General features: G+C 38.4%; 1 protein-coding gene across 3 annotated transcripts; it reads right to left on the bottom strand.

Annotated features, from left to right (window-relative positions):
- Nucleotides 1-1,217: 1,217 nt before the first annotated feature.
- LOC109467552 (trichohyalin-like) lies at nucleotides 1,218-27,693 on the bottom strand. Of its 3 annotated transcripts, none has more exons than XM_019765573.1 (12): nucleotides 27,499-27,693; nucleotides 18,399-18,505; nucleotides 16,974-17,091; nucleotides 13,334-13,387; nucleotides 10,644-10,962; nucleotides 9,823-10,252; nucleotides 8,300-9,269; nucleotides 6,368-6,569; nucleotides 5,632-5,757; nucleotides 4,345-4,544; nucleotides 3,600-3,698; nucleotides 1,218-2,666 (listed from the first exon to the last, which is right to left on the bottom strand). In XM_019765573.1, exons 1-12 carry the CDS (start codon nucleotides 27,544-27,546, stop codon nucleotides 2,505-2,507), a joined length of 2,835 nt encoding a protein of 944 aa, XP_019621132.1. In that variant the 5' UTR covers nucleotides 27,547-27,693; the 3' UTR covers nucleotides 1,218-2,504. The 3 variants fall into 3 exon arrangements, with proteins under 3 accessions (XP_019621132.1, XP_019621134.1, XP_019621133.1); XM_019765575.1 differs by having other exon boundaries at nucleotides 4,363-4,544; XM_019765574.1 differs by lacking the exon at nucleotides 27,499-27,693 and adding an exon at nucleotides 18,850-19,180.
- Between the last annotated feature and the right edge of the window lie 292 nt (nucleotides 27,694-27,985).

The raw sequence follows: 27,985 nt of genomic DNA, 5'->3' as shown, positions 1-27,985 counted from the left end.
TATCTACAATGCGGTCCCAAACGTACAGGGGTATAGTGTGGTTCAGCGTATAAACGTACAGCGTATAGAAAGAGTCTCTTCACTCAGAAACTTACTAACCTGATGAAACTATTCACGGATGAGTAAAACTCCATAGTAATCGTGATGCGTACGTGACGGCTAGGTTCAAGAATGGCTCCTATAGGGTTTTTGAAAACTGTGGCACTACTGCAGTTTGCGAATGTACACCAAGGCGACGCTGTTGAGCTGTATGGTTACTATGGTAAGGCCATGTTGATTTGATTATATGGATGACATCCTCCGGGAGCCTCAAAACTGATGCGCGCGTGCGAATAAAAAAAAGTTTTGCAAAAAAAAAGTTCTTTTCATTATGAAATCTACGTGGTCATGAGGGTTGAGCAAATGGCACAGAATATGGTTTGGCGAATAAACTAGTCTTCAAGTTCATTTCTTTATAATTTCGTCTTTTTTCGTTTGATTTTGGCATTCTACGACGTTGGTATAGTTTTCATTAATTTTTTTTTGTAACTTATGGTATCTTTTTGCTCATTTTGCAACTGTTTTGTACGATTTACAGTATGGTTGAAAACTTTTTTCTTTTTGGAAACGGCCGAAAATTCATGCGCGCGCGGATGTCATCCATATAATCAAATCATGTAGTCAATAGTGCATCGTGTTGGTAGGGTGTTTTCAGAAACTAATGCCAAACGTTTGAAATCTTCATACATTTTGTAAGGACTGCAGTATATGAAAGAGAGCTGTGATAAGTTTGTGGTTGTGTCCAATTGTTTGCTGATAGCTTTAGTAGATTTACATTGTATATATAACTGTTATATTTGATTAAGGCCACAGCAAGTAAATTTTATGCATGACATCCTCCGCAGACTCCAAATCTAATGCGAGTGGGAAAAAAAACAAGGTTCCCACATTTTAAATTTTTGACTCAATCATTGTACAAATGGTTTTGATTCATTGGGAACATATACATGTACACAGCCAACATCACATATCACTGCATCAAAGTAAGAAACAAGACATTAAATCAGAGCCTTTTCTTGTCTACTCTCTTCATAGTTATCTGCCTTCCAGCATGGCAACAGACATCTTTGCAAATTTTTGACATGTTGACCACTGTCAGAAGGCGACAAAATTTCTTTTTTTTTCCAAAATCAGGCAAAAATTAATGCGCGCTGATGTCATCCATAAAAATTACTGGCTGTGGCCAAAGTAAATAAAACACAGGCACAACAATTAGAGTCAAACATAGTTTATTCATTTAATATATATGATGTAGAAGAGTCAGTCATATCAAGAATTCTATCCCCAAATGCAACTCTTATGTACAACAAAATACAAATGTTTACATACATTTTTTTCACAAAATCTCAAATTTTGATGCAAAAATGTTCACACTTATGTATGATATAACATGGCAATTATGATACATGCATAAAGCTGCAAACTCTTTACAGACACGACTTTCAACAGTTATGTAAAATGCCAAATGTATAAGCTGTAGTTTACACTCCAGGCACTAGGTGGCCTCATTGATACATGTGGGACATGCCATTGAATATAACATGTTTGTAACAATGTGTTTATGCTGCTTGCAAACCTTAAAAACAGAATATAAATACGCTTGCTCCTACATTCTATTCAGGTACATACAAGCCAGGAATAAATGTTCAGAATTGCAACAATACATTTTTGTCAAAACGAGTGAAAAATTATAATGTTGGCATACAGTATACTGTACAAACCTACGTACCAATGCATATTCCTTCTACTCAATATACATGAACAATTAGAGCATAAATTTTACTAATAGTTTCTAAATACAAATTCACAAACATATGTAGGATATACATTGTACACAAAATTGACTCCACATTCAAAGTAATTGCTATTGAAAGAAAATGGAAAGAGAAACAAACTTTGTGGCAAAGACATTTAGAAGAGAATACTTCAAGAATTATGGCTGGCTGTTATCTGTTTTGGTTGTGGTTTTATTAAAACTCCGACATGTTTTTGCTCTGAGTGGCAATTGTTTCCTTTTGTCATGCTTAAGGCTTTAGATATTTGGACAAAGTTAAATATGGATCAGAAAAAAAGTCTCATAGCGCTAATGAATTTAGCTCTGAACAGAAAAGCACGTCGGCAGAACGTACTGCGCCGGCGGACCCCACCCGCCCCCATATATGCATTTTTCACGTTTTTTGTTGCATGTTTGCATCAGAATTTTGCCTGTTACAGACAAAATTTTTTCCGACATAACATTTGAAATCTACAGACGGGATGCTAACCTTGTATGCGCAAATACGACCTTATATGAGACGTTCTGCCAAAGTGCTATGCGCAATACATTACGGGTTTTGCGCAAGTGCAGTACGTTCTGCCGACGTGCTGAACAGAAATGGCTGATGATCAAATAGAAAGCCATAGATTGCAGAAAACATTGATGTGGTGTCCTATGGGTGGTCTGGTGTCAATGTTGTGTATTTATGTCATGTTGGCGGCAGAACCTTGGCCGGCATATACCCAGGTTGCACCTTGTCCATGGTGTGCATGATGTTGCTGTGTTGGTTGCGCGTCAGGGCCGCGTGGATCTTTTTCTGCGTCAGCTCGGCACGGAGAGCTCGCAGTTCCGTCTCCGCTTGATTCCGCAGCTAAACAAATGTCAGACAAGGAGAATATCATTAATGGTTATAGTATTTATCTTTATAATTTAACTTAAGGCCACACCAATTTAATTTGATGGTTCTCGGATTTTTTCAGGAAGAAATATCAAGTGACAGGGCAAAAAAAAATAAAAACAGGCCTATATATATAGGTATCCTATGATAGCCACAAATGCAATGATAGGAGCCATGAAATCAACATACCAGGCTGGTTTGAAATGTAAATGATGAATTTCAAACATTTATCAAACCACTGCATTGATAGATGGAAAAACTGTGACAACTCTAAAGAGAAGGGACTTCCTTCAACTGTTTGGGGCCAAAATGTAAGCATTTAGGAGTTGATTCAGAGGCTGAAATGTTGTTGTTTTTTTTCTGCAAATCAGAAATTAACAAAGCTGGCGGATCTGTGAACCAACAAATTTAATTGGTCTGGCCTAAAGTTAGAATTCCTTCCAACACATTTCAGTGATAAGGTGGTGGTCATCGCTCTGTTATAATTTGTTTCTAAAGCCCTTGGGCCACACAGCTGAGAACTTACATGTACCACTACAGCAGGAGGCTAGTCCAATGGTAATGTCTTGGGAATAGTAGACATGTACATTATATTCACTCACCCAACATGCAAGCTACTAGAAAGGGTTACAGTTTTTCAATAAGGACAGGACAATAAGCTGTGGTCTACTGCTCATTGTGCTTGTGAAAAAGTCAGCTAGGGGAATTTTTCTATTACAATGTACCCACTGTGTATACTGTGCAAAGCTTCTGTCTTCTCTGTCACAACCAGTGGAAGAGTAAACTCTCCAGTGCGATAATTGGCTTAAGATCACTTCCATTTTTCTTGATTTTTATCTGCTGACTTGAAAATTAAGATGGATTCCCGATCCTAAATTTGTTCTCTCACTTTCTACTATTCCGTACCTTCATTTCCGACGTAAGCTTCATCTTTGCATTCTCCACCTTCTCCTTTAAGTCATCCAACTCGTGCTGAATTCTAGTCAGTTGTACCTTCTGGTTGTTCTATATAAGCAATAAAAAGACATCAAATCATTATACAATGTACATCATAAAAGGTAGTACATTATGTAAAGTGGGTAGGCTTAATTGTATTCACTTGGTGGTGCTTGTTTGGGGGGGGGGGTACGTTTTTTCTGAGAGAGGTAGGATTCAAGTGAGTGGGAAGAGATTGGATTTCAGTTGATTAACAGGGTGGTAGGATGTGATATGAGTTTGACAGGAATGTATTAACTGTGTTAACACGATATAATACTATGTAGTGGAATGTTAACATTTTTTTAGTAGTGGAATGTTAACATTTTTTAGTAGTGGAATGTTAACATTTTTTGAGTAGTGGAATGTTAACATTTTTTTAGTAGTGGAATGTTAACATTTTCTTAGTAGTGGAATGTTAACATTTTCTTAGTAGTGGAATGTTAACATTTTTTTAGTAGTGGAATGTTAACATTTTCTTAGTAGTGGAATGTTAACATTTTCTTAGTAGTGGAATGTTAACATTTTCTTAGTAGTGGAATGTTAACAGTTTTTTAGTAGTGGAATGTTAACATTTTTTTAGTAGTGGAATGTTAACATTTTTTTAGTAGTGGAACGTTAACATTTTTAAAAGTTTTTTCGATTACTAAATAATAAGAAGCAGTCAACTATATACCTTGTAGGATGGAGGTACCTTAGAGGAGGGTGGATCCGTGTTCAGGTTGAAGCGACGTTTCCCGTCCTTGTCTCCCTCTAACTTGGACATGAGTTTCCTGTGGGTCATGTCCAGCTCTGCCCTCAGACGGTTACAGTTCTCTTCCAACGGACCAGTCTTCTTCTTCTCCTCGAAGTAACGTTTCTTCCATATGTCTCGCGCTAAAGGGGAAAACATTAATGACATTTATTATGTTTAGCAAAGGAAAACATATTGTATTTGCTCTGTTTCCTTCTTCTCCAAACCAATGAGGTCAATGACCTGTACCAGATGTCTGTCACCGTGGTAACTAGTGTTGCGACTTTATAGCAAGAGGGATTTAGACTCCTGTCTGATCATTTATGAATGTGGTTGGGTAAGAATTAACAGAGCAGACTATATGCAAAGGTATACATGTACATCATGCATTTGCTTTGTAAATGTTACCTTTCTAGTTTAGAACACATCTATATTTATTACACTGCAAGAAACTTGATAGAATGATGATTAGACGAAAACTGTATACTTGACTTGCTAAGTCAAAGGTTTAAGAGTATGCCAAATGTATGTCAACTAAACAATAAATGCTATCTGAAGTTTTCATTTCTTGGGGGTTACTGAGTCTGCATTTGGATCTTTTCAAATTCACCATTTTTTAATGTGGGGGTCTTAGGTTACCAAGCAGGATGATGAGAATGGCATAATGACTAATAATGGTAGCGTTACATGTATAACAGGTTCTCTCCTTGGTGCTGAAACATGCTTTAAGAACAGTGAACAGTGCTGAAGGGCCATCCCTTTGGTGCAGTTGTCTAAGAATGGTAAAGATAATGACTTTCTGACCATAATCAGGCCACACCAATTTAATTTGTTGCTTCTCGGATTCGCCCGCTTCATTTTTTTTTAATTTGCCAAAAAAAATTCAAATTCAAAGAATCAACTGCAAAATGCTCATATTTTGCCCTGAACAGTTGAAAACAGTCCCCTTCTTACAGTTGTTACAGTTATTCCAACTTTCAATGCAGTGGTGTCATTACAAGTTCAAAATTCTTTGTTTAAATTTTGAACCAGCCTGGTGTGTTGACTTCATGGCTCCTATCATACCATTTTGGGCCATAATAGGATGCCTAGGCCTGTTTTTATTTTATTTTTTTTTTGCCCGCACACTCTATTATTTTTCTAGAAAAATCCGTTCACAAAGAAATTAAATTGGTGTGGCCTTAAAGCAAAACTTTTGATTGTACTTGACATTTTTGCATGACTGCCTACCTTGATTCCTGCGGTGCTGTGTTTTAGTCTGCAGCTGTTTGGCCTTCTTCACCATTTCCTCTCTTTTCTTCTCGGCGTTCTTTCGCTCCTCCCGTATTCTCTCCAGCTCTTCTAGCAGATCCTCACCTACAAATAACATTCAGTACTATTGTTATAACACTCAATGATGGTATTTTTCTAGTACAAATGTGCACTGTTTCATCAAGACAATTTAAGGTTACAGAATGCTTTTTTTAGTAACTATGTAGTAGTGCATTGTACTATTGTGTAATATTTTTGCTTTTTCAGCTATTATATTAAGCATTAGGTCACATTGGATTGCATTTTCAGCTAAGCATTAGGTCACATGTACAATGTCTTTAGTTTGTGATTTTAGACTCTAAAGGTGAATCACACACGTTATAATTTCAGTGTATGGTGTATGTGACTGGGTCTTTAGTCTAAAATGAATCATCAAAGAAGCAAAATTACTCCTTTCAGTAAAAACAGCAATTGTAGCTTGAAAACCCAAATCCCCAATCGACAGTTCTAAATAGAACACTGTTTCTAGAACACTGCTTCTACATGTTCCAACAGAAGGCATTGGAAGATTCCAATGCTGCATGGGGGTATAACTATTAGCACTTTACCATTGTGGGAAAAAATCCATTTTTGGTACGGGGGATGTGATGAAGCCATTTGCTGCATTTGCTTGGAGCAAATGTCAGCCTTTCTAGTTAAATAATATTTTCCTTACGTTCGCCACTTGCTCCGGATGACCTTGCCTTGTCCCTGCCCCTGGTGGACTTCTTGGGTGAGTCGGAGGCCTGAGATCTGTCCGTCCTGCCACCGTCCCGAGGGGAGGGGAGCTCGAGGGGGGGTGGGGAGGGGAACCTGGCCACCTGCTGCTCAGGGGACTTACTTCTCGATCTCTCCCTTTTACTCTGGGCTTCCTTCTCCTGTTGATGAAGAAAAATCTTGGTCACTTGAAAAGGTTGCGGCAGAAGCATGGTTAATAAGAAGTGATAAAGTAAAAAAGTAAGTAAAAAGCAAAAGATTTTACCATTAAACAGAAATTAAAACAAAACTTCATTACATTACAGTCCTACTCAGAAGAGTAGAAAAGGAAAGGCCTTTAAGGGCTAGTCCATGGAATAACAATAAGAATTTTTTAAAGTTGTTTAAACTAATAACTTAAAAAGGTAGAATAATGTTATGAAAACTCACAAGACAAAACTCTAAAGCATTGTTTATACTCTATCCTATGGCATATGCAGTAATTTAATAATTGTATAAATTACAGCCTAGGCCCTATTTCATTATTCTAGGCCACAAATTCTGCATATTATTAACACACGATGAAAACATAGCACATATGGCAAAGATCATAATTTCCCAGGAATAGGAAATAAAGTAAAAAGCTGGATGATATAAAATGTGCACCAAAACATTTCTGATGAAATAGATACCCAAGATGAAGTAAATAAAAAAGGAAGAAAACAAAGTGCATTACTTTTTTGACCTGATAGTGTGGCATATCCTTGCTCATGAAGTATAAAAGTATCATTATAATTTATGGATTCTGAAAAACAGTTGTATATGTGCTCAGTCCAACAATGGCACACACCACAAACCGTTTGATTCAGAGAATGGCTACTGCAGTATGGGCATGAGTGAAATGGGTGCAGAGGCAAAGTACAAACTCATATCTACATGTAGTTTTGTACCCAAGTGCAGTGATTGGTAAAAGGATTCTTACACCATGATGTCAATAATGTAATAGGGCCCAGACATGCAACCATATACAATCAAGTAAATTAGACACATAGATGTTGAACTATGAAAACATGGCCAGAAATGAGTGTTTTAGTCTTAGACTAGTAATTTGCCTTAAAAAAAGTTAACAATGATTTCATACTTAATAATGAAAAGTTACTGGGAGGAGAAAAATTTACAATTAAATGAATAATAATTATTACTAGGTGTACATTTTCAGATGTCAATTCTATGAACATTTAACATCCGTGTCCATAATATCACCATAGTCCATAATATTGCCACCTTGAGAAAAAGTGTGCTTAAAGATATTTTTACTGCAACATACCCTAGGTGGAACCCCTAGGTATGTACATTTGAGGTGTGCAGGAGTGCATACCAAATGTATGTTGCAGTAAAAATATCTTAAAGCACACTATTTCTCAAGGTGGTGATATTATGGACTCTGGTGATATTATGGACACGGATGTTACATCTAGGTACCTACCTGATTTTGCTTTTTATTAAGCTTTCCGATATGTTTGTACATGTATTACATTTCTGGCCATGCAGGACTTCTACATACAAGTCCACAGTTAGAACCCACAGCAATTTAGCAAATAACATGACAGGTTACTGCAATGATCATATAGTATATGATAAATCATAGCCCATCACTTATGTTATTTAGTGCATCAACTTAAAACTTAAATAGCATGTCACCAAAGTGAGTTGTGAGTTTTAAGGACTTCTTTCCAACAAGCCCTTTTTCATGTCAAAGCCGTATTAGTAATGTGTGTTAGGCAGGTAAGTTAGTTCTTCCTTGTTACCCCAGAGTGAACTGAGTGAGTTAGTTGGTTGGTTGGTAGGTTGGTTGGTTAGCGCCCACTGCACTCGGAGGTTGTTAGGCCCACGCCACCCAAAGGATCGCCACCTTTGTCGGTGACCCTCCAGGGCTGTTCTCTTCTGTCGACGCTCTATCATGTCCCCCGCTCTCTCTATCCGAGTGCACGAGACTCGACGATTGGTTTCTTGCCGACTCTCTTAGAGAGGTCCCTTCAGAAGCCCGCCGAGATCGGTTTCCATGTTCCTCCTGGTCCCTTTCTCCAGGCCATGCATCATCATCATCATCCTCAACATGTCCGCCATCTTTGTTGCTGTTGTTGCTACGGTAACTGTCACTCATCCCATCCCTACCTCTGTAGCTTTCCTCATCACCGTGGTAACTGCCTGTCTTCCCCTCCCCAGTTCTGTAGCTTTGATCATCACCATGGTAACTGTCTACCCTTCCTTTCTGACTACGCCTGTCTACGTGATCACCATCGTCTCCACCATAACTGCCTGTCGTTCCTTCCTCAAAACTGCCCCTCTCGCTACTCCTATCACCTCCTGTTCTATTATCCCAGGCGTACTCCTTGTTATTATACTTCTCTTCCCCTTTCCCTACACCAAAAACCCTCTGCATGACCTGCCCCTCTGGTTGGTCCTCCTGACTTGACCTGAGCTCTTTCTCCTGTTCTTGCCTCCGTTGCTTCTGTTCCTCTCTAGCTGCAGCAAAAGAAGCTAACAGATCGTCCCCTATGAAGTTTTCCTCGACTTTGTTACCACCTCCCGGCGGTTCAGGCCATCTAAAGCTAAACGTGTCCTGAGTCTGCCCCCCCTCCCAATCACTTCTCTCTGACTGTGATCTTTCATCTGATTGGTCATCATCATAATCGTCATACCCCCTCCTCCCCCTCCCACCCCCAGTTTCAGACTGTTCATCATCTTCTCGTACCCTTTGTCTTCTCCATCTTTCCTCCTCTTCCTCTCGCCGTCTTCTTTCTTCTTCTTCTCTTCTCTCTTCTTCCTCCCTTCTTCTCTCTTCAGCCTCTCTTCTCTGCCTTTCTTCCTCCCTTTTTCTCCTGTTGACAAAATTGTCATCATTTTGTCATTTTCAATTAAGAAGTGGCTCTTATTATAGGGAAATAAAAAAAACCTTCTTTAAAAACTTTTAAGTGATGATTGTATCAAAGTCATCAAGTACAAGTTAGTACAACTGATTATGCTCTTCATAAATGGATGTGCGGACCCTTTTTGATATGGCACACTATGCAAAAAAATATGTAGTTACTGTATGTCCCGTAGAACTTGTTGAGAAGAGAATATGTACTGATCCTGGCTGTCCAACCTAATTTAAGCTGTTCAACCAATGAGACTGTGGCTGTATGTCATTTGCATTTATGTGTTTTGCAGTTAAATGTTCTTATTTTCGTTGAAGAGGTTCATCAGTCACGTAGAGTACACACAGTCGAGTACAGTGGACATCGAAAATTTGGAGGTATGTATACCTTACAAAAATACACTCAGTCACTGATCGAAGAATTTCTACTAAATGTTCTTATTTGTTTTGCACCTCTACATTTTGACAAAGTGGAAGGGGCTTTGGGATCAGTCTAATTACATCATAATACATACCTGTCTAACGTTCTACTGTCATCCTCTGGAGGCGTGGAATCAGCTATCCCAGAATCCTCGTTGGTTTGGGAGGTGTAAGTGGCGGCTCTACTACCCGCTCGGCTCCGGTCGAGTTTGTGGACCTTCTGCCCTGGGGAGGGGTTAGAGGTTAAAGGAGAGGCAGGGGGGGTGGCGCTAAGGGGGGTACTACGGGACTGGGGTCGGGTTTGGGGATGAGAGGTTCGTTCAGGGGAAGGAGAGGGAGGGGAGCGAGAGCGTGTTCTGCCGTGAGGGCTCCCCTCAGATCGACGTTTGGGGATGTTTTCATGGTACTCCTGGCTATCGCGAGGAGTCGTGTTGTAACCCGAGTCCTTAAGATTCCGCGGTGAGGAGCTCGTATCATCGTTTTCAGGGGAAAAGGCCGTTTGGTCCAAATTAGTTGATAACAGCTCTGTAGGACAAGAACCAAGTTGGGAAACGGTAAATATAACAAGTAAAAACAGACCACAAAAGTGTTAGTAAATCAAGGTACAGACAAGCATTTCATTGTGCCGCAAAATTTTAGTGCTGCAAACTTAAACGTGAATTTGATGTAATTCTGTGCTAAATTTTAGTGTTTTTATGCACAATGTTTTAGTATGATTCAAAAGAAAACCGAATGTGATAAAACTCCTTCAGTGGTCTATATATTGAAATTTTTGGTCCTTTAGAATGCACAGTTGCAGCCTCTACATGTACTTGAAAGGGAGTATAAGTGTTACGATAAAGGCCTGGAGACATTGTGGAATATACCTAATATACATGTAAGTAATATGACTGTACAATCTCTAGAATGATCTTACTTGCAGCATCAGCTTGTGTGACAAAAGCCTCCCGATGGTCTTCTCTCCGCCGACCTTTGTTTCCTAATCTATCGTGGTCCGTCCTTTGGGAATCAAACTCATCACTATTTCGGAGATGTTCAAAGTCTTTCCGCCTTTGTGAACGTGACCCCCTTCCTGGCGGAGGGTCAGAGAAGACCTGCGAGCGGTCAAGCGGATTGTCCGAAGCAGTGGATCTGGACGTGGCAGGTTCCGAGTACCGATGACCAATGGCAGGGAGGGCACGCGGAGACTGATGAACTAGGCTTCCCTCGATTACGTAGATTTCGGGTACCACAGCCTATGTAACAAAATAAATACTCATTTAGAGTTAAAACTTTAGATGATTCTCTAATCTAGAACTTTTGACCAGTCACTCTGGTCTTCCTCAGTAGACTGACCCAATGAGACTTGTCATGTGGTTTCTTTGAAGTGTGACGTCAACACTGGGTCAAAAGTATCTGGTAGACAATGTCAGCCCCTGTCGCGGTTCAGTGAAGGGCCTTGATGTACAAATGTATATAGCCTCCTTAATCCCTCAGGAAATAGTCTTGTTCAGTGTCCAAAATCACTGGGTCAGTCTACTGAGGAAGACCAGAGTGACTGGTCGAAAGCTCTAGGTAAGAGAACTTTTTGTATTGGATGTAAAGTTTTAACTCTAAACAAACTACCAACACAGATGAACTTTCATGATAAGATAAATACTCAGTAACCCAGATTGGCAAGATGTACAAATGTACAAGATGATCTTAACAGGCAAAGTTCTTCCTACACCAGGTGGTTCATAGGGCGGCACCAAATCACCATTTCAATAGCCCTTGGGCCACACAGTAGCACAATCACTATATACAGTTGGAGACTAGTCCACTGGTAGTGGTGTGTGTTAACTATATCATAATCTTTCCCAAATGAATACTTTATTACATATTCAAGACTGGTGTTTTCAAAAGACATTTTGAAGGAGTACTCAATAACTATTAAGAGAGCTGGCATTGCTGTTCACTGTCACCACTCAAAAAAATACATTTTTATAGAACCATTGGAAAGACAAAAATAATTATTTTATCAAAATTAACCGTACATTAATAATGCATATCGGTAATCATAAATGCATGCTTCTAGTATACAGAGAGAGACATGTTGTGTGCATTGTGTCTGCACTAAGCACAAATTGTCTCCAAACACTTCAACACATGAAGTACTAAAAATCCAGATTGGTTGTACAGCTGTGTTAAGGTTACCGTAGCAGAACACAGTTTTCGGCCTATGGGGATTCCTATAATAGTTAAGCACCCCGAGGTGACTCACTTCGATGCGGTAACAATTATAGTAGGGTGCACTATTGAATCACGGCCAACTAATATGTTGAAATATACGGTATATTCTACAAAATAACTGAAAACCAAAAAAAGTTATCGTTTTCAAAATAATGACGACCACTTTGATTTGGCCCTATACCGGGGTCAACGGAACTGCAGCCGGCTCACCATGGAACGTGGTTGCGTAATGCACGGCATTTATACACGAACAGGGAAATCTTCACAATCCAACTCATACTGTGTACAAGCCGATACCTTTCCTTACCACACAGTGCAGTTCATTCATGGCTGTCTCTCACATAAGTCGCTTTAGCCAGGATGCAAGAGGTTTGTCTGCACTACTTTCTATACCTGCGTCATAGACTCCGGGGGTCGCGGATAATTACTGTGTTCTGCGACCTTAAACATGTTTGCTCATTGGTAAGTACCCACACTAGCCCCAGTCGTAGGAACTTTCCCCTCAAATTCAGCCGGGATTTGAAAGCATTAGAAGCATTGCTGTGAATGCCAATTGCTCTGAGTAGGAGGGCTGTATGGTGCTCAATTTGTTTGCTGTTCTTCTTGGTAGAAAAAAAGGAGGGTTTGTACAGAAAGAATAAGAGTCTGGCAAACACTTCAACATTCTCTTGAGACTGAGTCAAGAATACCTGGTGCCCTTTACTGAATGTACAGTCCAATTTTTAAAAAATCTTCAGACAATCTTTTTTTATGTTTTTTTGTACTCCATTTATACTGAATTACCTCTAGCCTATACTACCATGAATGGCAAAAGGCAAAAACCAAATGCAAACTGAAAATAAAACTTAAGAATATAAAGAATTCTTAAACTAAAGAGGCTCACAGTATGTAGCTACATGTATACCCAGTGTAACAGACCAGAACATACCCCTAGTCAGAATCTACCCCTATAGATACAAATGTATATTCTGGCCAGGGGTAGATTGTGGCCTGCTACACCCAGACAGAAATGCACAGGTGACCTACTTCAGTTTTGCACCTGTTGTCTGTGAGGAAACTTTAGCGTTGTGTGCACTGGACTGGAAATACATGTTGACTTCTATGCTCAAATTTGCTTCTCAGACAAATGCCTGAGAAGACTAATGAAAGAGACTGTCAGGAGTTCTGACAGGTTTTCTAAGCACTGCTGAAGGATATTAGCAAGCAAGCTGTTGCCTATATCAAGGATCCAATATACTTTATATAACCTATTAGACATCTGCATTTAAAACCATGACAGTGTTTTTACTTTCAGTATGAAGTTTGAAATGACGTGCCTTCACTAAGTGTTCATATGGAAGTTGAATTTAAAGAGAACTTTTTTTCAAGAAGATATTGAAAATATTCAAAACTTACCAAAGGAGGCACAAAGTTCTTGACTTTCAATTGGAATTCTTGTCTGCCTTTGACCTGAAAACAACAAAACATAATTATATTATAATAATTATATTAATTTTTATTGTATAATTTAAATATCAACACATACATATATACCAACAAATGTTAACTTACATGGTTATAGCACTTATGTTGGACAGATTTTTTTGTACTGTGTATTGAGTTTAGCGACTGAGATAAATATTGGGTACTAGTAAATCAAAGTGACATGTGATACTTTTAGTCTAATTTTACAAGTCATGCTGAAAATGTAATTTTGCCCAAAGTTGCTCAAGTTCAAAACTGAATTAAAGAAATTCAACAACAGAAGTTATCCTATACCCTGACTTGATCCCCCATGTACATTTATGATTGACTTGTTCATTGTCTAAATCCAGCCGCCCTTCTTTTGTGTAATCTTCTGTTGTTTAGCGTTGCCTGCATCACACATGCAGTCTCTGACAACCCCTTCAACCAAGGCCGACGTTGGGCTGATCAAATTACCTCCGCTTAGATAAAACTTTATTGTAAATTTCCTATGACCCCTGCAAGACCCTGGCTAATAAAAGCATCCAACTCCTTTTCTTCCTTTTTTCTCGCTTCCAACTCGTTTCCAACAAGCATATCCTGAACAAAACTTTCCGACACGATATTTTCCATACATGGCTTGACTGTCAAATTGACCCAGAACACTTCAAAACGTTTTGACTGCTGTCAAAGCTTGCATGTTTCTTTCATCGCTAGAGAGTACTTAGGCATGCGTCATGCAACCGTGATACTCTAAACTCTCTTTGTCTCCACAACGACTGCCAATACATCGACGTAAACAGTCTATTGTTCGACGCTGCGGTAGCAGCCATCTGTGAACACAGCATTCTGCACCATACTTCAACCTTACACTTAAACTTTAATTTCGGTCTTTGAACTCAATGTTAATTCAATTATACTGTCTTGAAATGTGTACAAATTGGTTTTTAAGGTCCTCTACTATTTCTGTGCGTGGTTTCGGGTTGCGTTCCTCGTGATCTGAGTGACAGTGACACATTGGACAACCTGTTGTGTTATTGTCGTTAGGGCACACAAATATTTACTTCGGAAAGCAAACCACTACCTTCAGTTTTCATCTTGTCATGACAGATTTGAGCTTATGTACCTCGAAATATCTTAGCAAAGGTGGAAGAATAATAGGTAGTGACATTGAACTTCAGGATCCAGCCACATATGGTCATTTTGTTCAAAAGTTATACTTTTGAATTGTGGCGAGTTGGTAGATCAAATAGCAGACTATGATTACAAAATACACAGTATTGATGTTGTTATATTGAAACTACAGTACATGGACATGATCCAAAAAAGCTCTCAAAGCCATGCATTCATACTGTACAAGCGATAGAAAAATACAACTATTTCAAAAGCATCATTTTGATTAAAAATCAGTAACTGTTGATATTCTGATGGGTTTCATTGATTAAATTGTGAATTGGAATCACAAAAGAAACACTGTGTTAAGAGGTTTTTTTTCAGATATGTTTTACAGTTTTCTACAAACTAACAAAACAAGAGAAGTGCATAAAAAATTCACTCCAACATCTACATTAAGATGGGGAGGGGGGCAGTGCTTATATTCAACATTGCATTACTGTGTTAGAAGTTTAGAATTGTCCTAAATTAGATCTTTATTGCCAGCATGCCGCAATAAAAACCCAACCAGTTTCTGCCCTAAACGTGACTAATTTGGGTCCGTGGTCCGTGCGTAAATGGACAGAGAGAGATTTAATGAAGATAGATTGCGACCTTTTCATGTGATGAGAAAATTACAATGTACGCTGCCTTTGATGATAGCCAAACAATGGAAACACTGTCGTTCTATTGCAGCCTGAATAAACAAACAGTAGAAAAGCTATGGCTACCATTTGGGAATACACTGTGTTCATCACGCACAGATACTTTACAACATCATTTCTACAGCTTTAATGGTACCCTTAAACTGTTTGTCACAAAATATACCACACCCTTTATAGTTTCCAGTGTTTCAAGTGGAACCGGTGGCCACAAACTGCGGTTGCTGTGCACTTTTAGGAGTAAAATTGCTTCATTCCTTGAGTTTGCATTTACTTTCAAGACAATGTTTAGTATTGTTGAAAAATAAGGACATTTAAAACTTGAAAAGGTCATCAGAATTCAGTGACTTCACACCAATAGAAGTTCTTGGCTGTTGGACTAAAAAGATAATGTTGAAAGAAAGAGAATCTTGGGAGGAAGTTTGAAAGTTACAGTAATACAGCCCACCTCAAGTTTTCCTAGTATTCCTCTGTTTTCATGTTTTAACATGAAAAAAAAAATATTCACTTCACTTTAAAATGCTCTAGAAAATCAAGGAAAGAAACACGCTGAGGGCATAGTCTTTACAAGTAGCAAGAATCTGACATCTGGAAACATTCAAATTTTAGTAACTGGTAATTTGTTCCAGGGTTTGGTCCCTGTATTGCTAGAAAATCAAGGAAAGAAACTGCTGAGGGCATAGTCTTTACAAGTAGCAAGCCTGTGACATCTGGAAGCATTCAAAGACCAGTAGCTGGTCATTTGTTCCAGGGTTTGGTCCCTGTATTGCTAGAAAATCAAGGAAAGAAACTGCTGAGGGCATAGTCTTTACAAGTAGCAAGCCTGTGACATCTGGAAACATTCAAAGACCAGTAGCTGGCCATTTGTTCCAGGGTTTGGTCCCTATAGTGCTGATAGCCAGCTCCCTGCTGTGCCACATTACATGGGTGATTAGGCTTGTACAAACATTGACTTTGGGGGAGGGGCAACTGCCTGGTAATGTGTTAGTGGCTTCAGTGGTTGAAAGACTTTTATAGCTTTGGGGGATTAAGTTGCTATGTCCAACTTGTCAAGCTGCCTGCCTTCTATTTAGTTCCCTAGTACAGTAGATGCATTTATTTTTGTGGGGACTAATTTCAAAATAAATGGGTGAAGGTGATATTCAAGGTTTATCAAGTTTGTAGTGCAGATACAGAGGAATACAATTTGAGAATGCATATTTGTGGTGTCATGAATCTGTAGTTAGGCCACACCAATCTAATTTGTTGTTTCTTGGAATTTTTCAGAAAAAATATGAAGTGATAGGGCAAAAAGAAAGAGACCAAGGCACCCCATGAAGGACAGAAATGTTACAATATGAGCCATGAAGTCAACATACCAGGCTGGTTTATAATTAAAACAATAGATTTTAAACTTTTAATGAAACAAAGTTGCATTGAAAGACTTTCTTCAACCATTGGTGCCAAAATATATCTTTCATTCAGCATTTTGCAGTTGATTCAGAACCAATTTTTTTTTTTTTTGCAAATCAGAAAAGAAATGGACAGGGCGAATCTGAGAAACAACAAATTAAATTGGTGTGGCCTTAGGAGGTCATTTCAAAAATAAACTGCTGTAAACACTTACAGTAAGCTTCACTAGTAAGTTTTTCTTTTTGTATCCATGTACTAAGTATATTATGGCAAATCTATGTCAAATCTTTATACCAGAAGTGTAGGGACAGCATATATATGTGTCTATAGTATCATAGACTGGATGAAAATGTTTGGATTATTACATTTTTGGATATTTTACCAACCTGTGTCAGTGCTCGACCCACTCCTCTGAGGAAGATGAAGTCTTTAGGAATGACATCATAGCCTAGCTGTTCCTCGATCTCTTCCCGAAGGTTGTAGATAGTGACATCAGGAAATACTCTGAAAAAAAAGAGAAAAAAATTATCCATAACTAATAATTCAGAGCAAGAATTTCACTGTAATGTACATCCAGATCGCTCTATACCTAAAGGTTTTTTTTTCTTCATTTGATTTCAGGAATGCAGAACTTCCTTTTTTTTTAGATTTAGCATTTGTGTCCATAATATCACCAGAGTCCATAATATCGCCACCCTGAGAAACAGTGTGCTTAAAGATATTTTTACTGCAACATACTTTTGGTACGCACTCCTTCACACATCAAATCATACCTAGGGTATGTTGCAGTAAAAATATCTTTAATTAAGCACACTATTTCTCAAGGTGGTGATATTATGGACCCTGGTGATATTATGGACACAGATGTTACACGTATATCTTGATAATGCCTTTCTTTTAATGTTTAAAAGAAAAACACACTATGCTGGACTGGTATTGCCTTTTAGTAGTGTTGGCCATTATGCTCCAATAACAAAAGAGAAAAGTATTGTATGATGACTGTACAATGTCACGTATGAATAGTATGTTTCCAAGGCTAAAGGTTGGTACGTTTACTTATCAACAGCCATCCATTCACTTGCTTCAAAATTACATCATTTTTCATCATTCTACAGCAACCTTACGGCAAATTGTATGGTTTGACAATGGCTTTGTCTGTACGTGAGCTTTTCATTTACAAATTTATCAAACAGTTTTATGGCTGGATTGTCAACTTGTGATAAAGGCCTGGCATCCCGGTTTTGTTCTAGTTGAACAATTGGGTCAATGACAGCAGCCGGAACTGATGCCATGGTATTAACGATTTTCACATCGCAGTAATCTCCTGTAATCCTCCGGCGTGTTATTTACGTCTTTATCGCTCGCTGTTTTTACTTGTTTGGTTGTTAATTGTTTTCCTTGTTGGAAAACATGCCAATCTGGAGTCTAAGCCAAAACTTTGCGGTGGACTTTTGGATTAGGACTGAATGCAACTAGCTTCAAAACTCGACAACAAACTGTGCACGTTTTCGTAAACACTCTACCCCCCGCCAAACTTCTTAACACCTTCCTAATGGTAAGAAAACAATGGAATAACACAGAAGTCAAACTAAATTTCATGCAAGACTACATGTAATTGGTGGAAAAAAGGACAGACAGCAATGGCATTTTAGTGACTGTTTAAAAAAATAGTTCTTCAAATTATAGAATAAATTTGTCAATAAAATGATTTGAATACTGCAAAACAAAGGAAAATGCATGTGCAGGTTTTACCATAGAATTACACCAAATTTCTGTGCACACTTAAAATAAGACAAGAAAACATGTCTTACCTGACAAAACCAGCTGATACAGTGTCTTTTACAGCTTCATTGTAGACAAGACGTAGATGCTCTACCCACACATCACCAGGTACTACGTACACATGTAGGTCTACCAGCTGGAAAAAAAGAGCAAAACATCAGATGCTTGTGAAAAACTGTGACAAAGTTAATTTACTTCATAGATAAATCCATCATACTCTTATTGTCTAACACAAAATAATAAATGTAAAATTATATGCGTTGGCATTCTGTCCAGCATTCTAGATTTCTTTTTGCAATCCAGTTAATCTCTGGGAAGGATTTGATCACTGAATTTCAATCTTTAATTTTCATAATTATCAAAATGAGAGAATCATTGCTATCATTTTTACGTATAATTAGCAACAAAACATTGGCATCCAACTTCAATATAAATGTAGGATAATTAGCCTTAATTGCTTTAACACTACTAATTACATACCCTTTCCAACTCCTTGTCTTTCAAGTCTGCCACAGCTGACATCTTATACACTTAAAATCTGAATTTCGGCACTTCCCGCACAACTACATGACATGGCACCTGTTTACTGAAACAGATCTGCCCGCGACGTCTGCAGATCTAAGCTTCGACAAGCCTGCCGCACACCGGACACCCACGAAAAGCGATCACACGTTTTGTTGGGAACAACGAGATTCCCTCAACCGTGACCCCGGTACTTCACTCCCAGTAAGGAACACAATCCTTTAAACCACCCCACGCTGACCAGCCCTCGACCAATAGGAACCAAGGATGGATGGTAAAGAAAGGTGTGTTTGAATAACCAATTGTATAAAGCGGGACAAAAAAGGTGAAGGCCATGGTCACAAAAATACAAGTAAGCAACATGCTCTAAAAAAATTAAACCCCAACCTCACTACTAGGGGTTAGTAAACTTCTAGTAGAATACTTGACACCAACATGATGCTTGGCAACAGAAGTGCACTCAACAAGCAAGCAACGTTTATTGTGAGAAACATTCCATCACCCCGTGACGTGTTATGTAATCCCTATATCTCCAAGGAAACCACATTGCTGTTCACCTTGAAACTGTTTCATAGCTGTACACTTATCGCTGTTCCATGACTTTGGGTAAGGTTAGAATGCCATTATGAAGAGTGTTGCTTTTTTTGTACTAATGACTTGTTGGAGTTACAGAAATAGTGCATGACGGACTTGTACGAACACTCAGATATAACTCTTGTTTGACAGTTTTTACCATGTATCTCTTTTTTCCACTGACATGGGAGGCTTTAACCTTTTAAAAGCTCTTAAAGCTAACATCTGTGTCCATAATATCACCAGGGTCCATAATATCGCCACCTTGAGAAATAGTGTGCTTAAAGATATTTTTACTGCAACATACCCTAGGTATGTACATTTGATGTGTGAAAGAGTGCATACCAAAATTATGTTGCAGTAAAAATATCTTTAAAAGGTGGTGATATTATGGACCCTGGTGATATTTTGGACACAGATGTTGCACCAATTTGATTTCAAATGCCAAAATAAAAAATAAATCATGATTCAGGTTAATTCTTAGCCCCAAAAATTTTGTCATGAACATCTGAAAAAGTCCTCATCTCCATAATTGTTGCAGTTTTGCTACAATTGTATCAAGGTTTAACCCTGCAAAAGTCCAAGAAGCAACAAATCATACTAGTGTGGACTTAAAATTGAACAGTAAAACAGTTTCAAGAAGCTTGAATCTGTGCCAGACTGTATCAAATGCTACCTATAATTCTAAACGTCAAAAGAGTTTTTGTCTCCATGGTTTTATCTATACCAACACAAACTTACAAGCCCCCTCCCCTTTTTTTCTAGTGCCCTTGTATTGTTTCTCAAACAATGCTGCATCAACTCAAAAGGACCCCCTAAAACGAACCCTGGCTGTGTGTAATCGGAGCATCCAATGACAGACCTGAGACAGAAATTACAATGTAGATTTTGTCTCCCATGTCTGATAACAATCACGCTTCTGTATCAATCTTCTGTTGAAACAGCTGCCAATAACACAATCTAGGTCACTCAATTATCTTTATCTACATTGGTTGATAAGTTAATGAGTTTGTCAAAGCAAAAAAGTTGTCCGTAAAAAGACAAGGTCAAGTTTGATGCCTAGCCAGTTGACACTGAGCTAGGTTTACAGTAAAGTTTTCCAGATGATAATATTTGATTCTGAGTTTACGAAACAGTCCAGGGCATAATGGATATTGTTGGTCAAATTTCCGGGGTGGAATTGAGTAAATACTGGCTGAACTATAGACAAATGGCAAGCCGCGATGGTTGATCTATGGTGACGTTGTTGACAAAACATTAAAACGAGGGCATAGGGGGTTAAATTTCTCAATTCCTGAGTACAGGATAGTTTGACAGATGGAACCGTACAAAGCGGGAGCCTTCTGCAATGACACTGTGCTAAAATAGTGCTTTTAACCTATGTCATGAGTTTAAAACATGCTATTTAAAGCCACGGTTAGTCCGGTTGCAAACTCTAATGTACTCTATACAGTAAAATCTTAATTGTTCACTTTGATTTTAAAGGTTTGGGGTTTAAATTTAAGGCCTCAATGTTGTGCCTATGGAAAACACATACACATATTCCGGTGTAAATACAAAGTACATTTTGATTGAAAATTAAAAATTGATCAAGAAATGTCTGATTTAAACACCTCCCATCACTTAGGCACTACTAATGCTTTCAGTACTGCATTGCATTTCCATATGGACAGTAGCTATGGCAACAAGGATTACGGCATTCTAATTAACAGTTTGCTCGCTCCGCAAAATTCAATCAGAGTTTAATCAAGGTAGGAAGCCATGGTTCACAGTTTCCTAGCATGTACAGCACTCTAACTCCACTTGATTTTGTCAGGTAACAAAAAGCCTGCAGGATGGCTTTACAAAAACCCATTAAAAACCCCGAGCTCGAGCACTTTAAGTGTACCACTCCTGGTTACTTATTGAAGAGGGGACATGGCTGACTAACACCGCTGACTCAATTGAAAATTCTCCCATACACCTAGGCAACAGCATTTGTTGGTAATAGATGTTGTTATTAGGGAAAGCTAGGGAAAATTTCATGTTTTCCCCGCAATGCTTAACTAGATTTACTCTTTTGATTCCTGTGCTACTTTACTATAAATCTGTTTATTACCTTTGAATTACGTTTTCCAAAATAAAGCACTTAATGGATAAGGTGTACTTTGGAACGTATAACATGATTACCAAGTCTAACACTTGATCTATTCTTCTACCATAAGCAACCAAACCATGCCATAATTGCAGAAAGCAGAAAATTATACCAGCAGAATGAAATTTCCGAAGGTAAGTAATAAGTTTAACTGCCAATGTTGGCATCTATTATCACATAAAAGAATCCAACGCTTCAGAAATGCATCAACACATCATAACGTCTGTGTCCGTAACCATGTAACTGCAAAATCTACCATGAAAAACACTAATCTTCCGTGCTCCTATTGTACCTGCATGTCTGAACTAAGTTGTCAATAAGCGAGAATGGAGTCCCTGTAGGTATGCCTGCATTATTTAACAGGATGATCTCCCAAATCAACACTCACTTTCTAAGAGACCCACACAATGGCGTGGTGGTTTTTGTGATTATAGGGGACCCATGGGTATGCATGTACAAACCTGGCTATTTTGTGGGGGCCTGCATGCCCTTTTTCGTAAGGCGTCATCAGGCCTATTTAGTCTTGATAATCCGTAGGCAGCCTCCCCCAAAATTAACAAAATTCGTAATAGAACATTAAATGCAAAGCATAAAGTCATAATCAGCTCTGAGGCTTTAATGTAATCCGTATTAAATTGGCGGTGAAAATTTCATGTAATTCATAATCACTAACCCCCATGCCAGCCCTCTTTTGTACATGGACAGTTTGTTAAAGATTCTGCCAGGGAAACTTTGGGCTATAGTATGATGCTGAATGTTTTTCCGTGTAATGATACATATCTCTTTAGGTCACATGTAAATTTTTAGCTCTGAACTCCAAACAGTTTTGCTATAAATTTTCTTAGAAAGAGAAACTTGGAGCCAACTAAATGGTGAGTTGTCATCACTATTCATTAAAAAAGATTTTTAGATTAATTATTCCTTGCCTAGTTTTCAACTTTTATCATAATTGTTATAGTGAAAGCTTCCAGAAAGCCACCAAGCTCAGTATTCCACAAAGTTTTTGCCTACTGCACTCAATTAAATATCAGTACACATTCGGCACCAATTAACACCTACATGTGATAACGACATAATGACAGTCTAGATCCCAATTATATTGAAGCCATTAACACCTTTGCTGGTGCAAATTGTGTACCTAAATCACTGTGCTAAATCTGTCCATTCACAACTTCTCAGCAATTTTGTGTGATCTAACTGTTATAGACCGTAATTCAATGTAAAGTAATTCACAACTAAGGTCTAAGCTCTTTATATCTGTGGCTAGTGGTCACTCCTCTGGCTAATAGATACTGTCTTGCCACCGAAAGGGATCTGCTTGGAGATTTCATGACTTAACATTCATGTACATGTAGTTTGGTGGAGACATACAAGAAAAACATTGAATTTTGAGAAGAACCTTTAAAATTTTATGTTAATTTCTTTAAAGCAAAAACAGGACATAGGATGCACAGGCTAAACTCCAAGCAGATGCAAGGATCTACTAGCTTATTCCTGGGACAAATCCTTAAAGTGCAATGTACTTACAAAGAAAGGTGTACTCAATGTTGCCAAAAAACAAGCATAAAATAGTTTGGAGAGTCACCTTGATTCTTGCATCTGCTTGGAGATCTGATTCCTTACAACTTACATGATTATCATTTCGCTTGTGCACTTGTGGGCGACGTGGGATGAAAGAAAATTCTTTCTCGCGCAACTTGGAGGATCTATCCCGGCGCGACGCCATGTATAATCCTGTTACGTTTCCGTTACCCCACTGCCCTGCTGCACAACCAACTAAAACGAGTCTTTCTGTCGGTGCGGTTTTATTCGGTCCCGTGAATAACAGATCCAGTGTTTCTATGAGACAGGAGACTCACTGTTGCAACAGTTGTTTTAGTTGAGATGCTTTCCTTGTCGCCAAACCACTTGCAATTAGTTACTTTCACTGTACTATGTGCTTTGTTGTTTTATGGTAGGCTGTACTAAATGAATGTTTTGCCCTTTCCTTTGAATCTGTGAAAGTGAAAAATGTCTTGCACTGAAATATTTGTTACTTTTCTGATGCAACTGAGAAAAAGCTACAAAAGAACAAAAACAGCACTCTGATTCTGCTACTATGAGTGAAGCTAAGTGAAGCCATCTTAGCTTAGTCCATTGGTCACGTTTCATGAGGGTTATTTGTTTTATTTGTCTAAGAAACAAGCAGTATCATTGGTCTAGCCTGTCTATTCATGATCTCTCTAAAGCTAACTTTGGGATCACACCTGCATTTCTACTAATGGCATATTCCTATAATGGTTCTTTTGATAATCTACAAAAATTTTTACTTCTTGATCATAAACTAGAAAATTAAGTTATTTATCAGAACAGTAAAGTTATATCAATTTCAGTTAAGTCTTTAAAATCTCATGACCTTGACTATATCCACGTGTTTTGTGCCCTTCAAAGACATAATTACATCTTTTCCCTCATAAGATAGGAGGTTTGCCATAGGAGCCAGACAACAAAAGCCAATCGTTAGACAGGACACATCCTAGCCTCCAGGCACAAGGGTCAGCACCCAGCAACCAAGTAAACACTGCTGTCATAGGTCAAACAGCCTGAAAATTAGGTAGGAGAAAATCTCCCCATATTTTGTGATAATCTGACATCCTTAATTCAGAGTAACTTGGTAACATGCTGCAACTTAGCTCTTGAAGCTAAGATTGAAAACCATTTGATGTCTCAAATTTCCTTCAAGAACGTAGCAATTTAATTGGAAGCACTAGTTGCAGTTGTACCGAACACTGCTTTGCTAAGCCTTTAAATCCGTGTAATCTTTGAAGATTTCATCTTCAAATGTTACCACCCAAAAAACAGTCCTTTGACGTCAATTAGTGAACAAATTGAAGGACAGCTTTTCAAAGATAAATGGGCAATTACTATAACCTAGTCCAGCTAAACTATCCAGAAAATGCCAAGGATTATTTGTCGTTGGTCGATTTTCCATCTTGGCAAACATAATAACTGACTCTGGCATGCTAAAGAATCACCCTTTCATTTACCGCCACCTAAGCTATAAGTAATCAAACAGGTTTGTATTGTAATTCAAAATGTACTGAAGCCTTTAGTCCAAATCATTTGTTCATTTTGGTATCTATGGAACTGGGCTATGGAAAAACCTTTCTGATCTGGGAAAAAGGCAATATTTTTTTTTTATTGTTGTAAAAATATCTGTTCAGGGCTTCAGGCATAGACTGATGACTGCTTTCTTTACCTAGCATTCTATTATTTGTACACCAGTACGTGTATATTCTTATGAATTTCAAACATATATTGCATGATGTTGTTTTCATTTTTTCCTGTCCCCTCCCCAAATGACCATGAATTTAGAAAATTACTACAGTAACATGATATGAATATAACATCGAGACATTGGACCCTGAATTATTAAATCAATATCTATTGTTTAACTATTACAAATAAAGGTGTGTGAAAACAAACCCTTGGTCCAGTTATCAGGTAGACTATGTACTTGACTTTTGGCAACCAATGCATCGCAAGGTCACAGTAAAAGGATAAAGATCAAAACCAACCAATGATTGTTGTCCATTAAAAACTTAAGGCCATGTTGATTTGATTATATGGATGACATCCATGCACGCATGAATTTTCAGCTGTTAAAAAAAATGTTTTTAACCTACTGTAAATAGTACAAAACAGTTGCAAAATGAGCAAATATATACCGTAAGTTGAAAATAAAAAAAACATTGGAAAATGATACCAATGCCGTAGAATGCCAAAATCAACCAAAAAAGATGAAAATATAAAGAAATGAATTTGAAGACTAGATTATTCACCAAACCATACTCTGTGCCATTTGTTCAACCTTCAAAACCACATAGGTTTCATAATGAAAGCAACATTTTTTTTACCAATCTTTTTTTTTTTATTTGCACGCTCACATCAGTTTTGGGGTTCCCAGAGGATGTCATCCATATAATCAAATCAACATGGCCTTACAACACAAAAAAAAAAAAAATTTCATCAATAAATCTATCACTTTGTTGACATTCTTCATGTTACAAATGTAACCAATGGTTGCTCTGTTCCTAATTAGATTAGGCAAGAGCATGTTTTAGGAAGTTTGCACTACGTGGTTGTATAAGAGAACTGCTAGTTCTGCTTATTGTTTTGGCCATATGTGGAGAGTCACCCTTGACTGATACACTGTACACTTTGTGTTAGTATGGGGGCTGAGTACAAACTGTATTCAGTTGAGCAAATCCTGTCAAACAAGTGAAAATGCACGTACATGTAACAATAATTGATTTCATGGATTGAGGCAGTATTTGTACAACTGAGGGGGGGGGGGGAATTTGGCAGTTCAGGTTAAGTACAGGTGTAAGAAACAGAGGCAAGCAGTAGAAACAGAAAGAAACCCCTGGTCCCGGGTTGGGGTTCGAACCCACGACCTCCTGAGCACCAGCTTCAAAATCCGATGCTCAAACCACTCAGCTAAAAGGTTTGAGCACCCACCCATTGGCCAGGTCAATTGGTAGCGCCTATAAACCCCTGCACTGTTACACAGGCAAGTATCACACATTTTTTACAGAATCCGATCGAAGCCACTTGTAAGATCTGAATAGGTGCTATCTTCCTAAGCCTTATCTTATCTGTATTGTCTCAGCTATTCTATTTGTCACCTGGGCAACATGCAGCAATGCAGGCAAATATGTGGATGGTTCTAGAATAAAACTATGTAACATGTCTTTTCAGCATTAATAATATACTACTGAGTAATACTAATATCCAAGGTTTTGCCAAATATACATGCCGTGATCATTTTTCCAAATGCACAGCTCTAGAATTGATCAGAAATGGAGTTGTTCTTTTTTACGCTTTAGTTTCTTTAATTTGAAAATCCATCCAAATATTTTCTGCCATTTTACTATCATAGCAAATTCTAGGCTATCTACATTATAATACAGTGGGTTAGTGGGAAAGTTGGACCTTTCCTTACTACTGTGAAATCCATCATTTAATACAATGTCCCTGGGCCTACAATAATACATTCACACCTGTTGCTCTTGTCTATATCTATCTTTACAATGAAAGTAATAAACATCTCTTTTGGCCCTAAATTGAAGAGTTTTGGGAGGGAAAAAGAGACAAATGTAGACAAAAAATTTGTCAGGTTTTGTCAGGATGGTGTTTCAATCTGTAGGCTGAAGTTTTTGCATACATATCTCAACATTCTAAAATCTGAATAGAGTTTGTTTCTGGTTAGTTAAAACATATCATACATTACCTACAACACCACTGACACCAAATGATATCATTAAAACTACTGAAGAGTGAGTAAAAATTGTAAACAGACTCACTTCAAGCACTAAAAAGTGCAGTTTGTCCCAAACGTTTGGGCTAGTTATGTCAAACTTGTGGCTAGTTTACGCAAACCAACCACAAACACAACTGACAGAGCGTTAACATTTTATACCAACACACCAAGGCAAAATCTATTAGTATACTTTCCCCATAATACAAGCTAGCTAATGGAAAGTATACCTGTATTATAGTCTGAGAGAAAACCAAGAATAATAGATTCTTAAACGCTAAAGGAACTAAAACCACTCTCCCGGAAGTCGCAAAATGTTTCGAAAAAATGCAGTGATTGCCAACAAAATGCCACAATGAATTCTGGAACTGCTTAGTACCAAGAACCACCTGTTGCAAAGTCTCTAACAAACACAGTTTTAGCGGCATCGTCTGTGAATTAAACCCCGAGTTTGTGAAACTGATCGCCCTTCCTGTACATATATACAACGGTGGTGTCAGTCTCGCCATATTGTCTGGCACTACAGGTGCAGATTTTTATATCCACCGCTCTCCAACTCAAGTGCCGCTCAAAATCCCACCTTCGCCACTTCCCTACCCACCTGTTCCGAGGGCGGTCTCGCCGGCAACCGGGGATCTTGGTAGCTCATCTCGGTACAGTCCTAACTAGTCGCCGTTAACTTGGTTTACGAGCCGGCGGCATGTTCCCGTGGTATCGGTGTTTAACGCCGTGATCGAGTTTTGCGTCGCGGCCGAAGGTTTTGTCACGGCGGCCCCCTGATGGGGTCAGTTTTCCTGGTTGCCAGGGGCAACGGGTCACGTGACTTGTGTGACAGGTCCTTGCGTGCGTAGGCTCCAAGCAGATGCAAGGGACTGCGCTTGTTTTTTTACGCCTCTTTTTACTTGTTTACTACAATTTAACAATAGTAGAGAGAGCTTTATTGACACAACAAAAGTACAGCGACTTTCGTAAGGTCCTAAACTACATGTAGACAGTCATGTAGACAAACGAAATTAACCTACATACAATGAATATGAAGTATTAGAATAAAAATGCAACTTGTAAGTGTAATTTTGTCATAAGGCAAA

The sequence above is a fragment of the Branchiostoma belcheri genome, unplaced genomic scaffold (genome assembly GCF_001625305.1).
Source record: "Branchiostoma belcheri isolate BF01 breed outbred unplaced genomic scaffold, Haploidv18h27 scaffold181, whole genome shotgun sequence".
NCBI lineage: Eukaryota > Metazoa > Chordata > Leptocardii > Amphioxiformes > Branchiostomatidae > Branchiostoma > Branchiostoma belcheri.
Note: the sequence above shows the minus strand (reverse complement) of the source record. Positions and strands in the feature narration are given on the sequence as shown.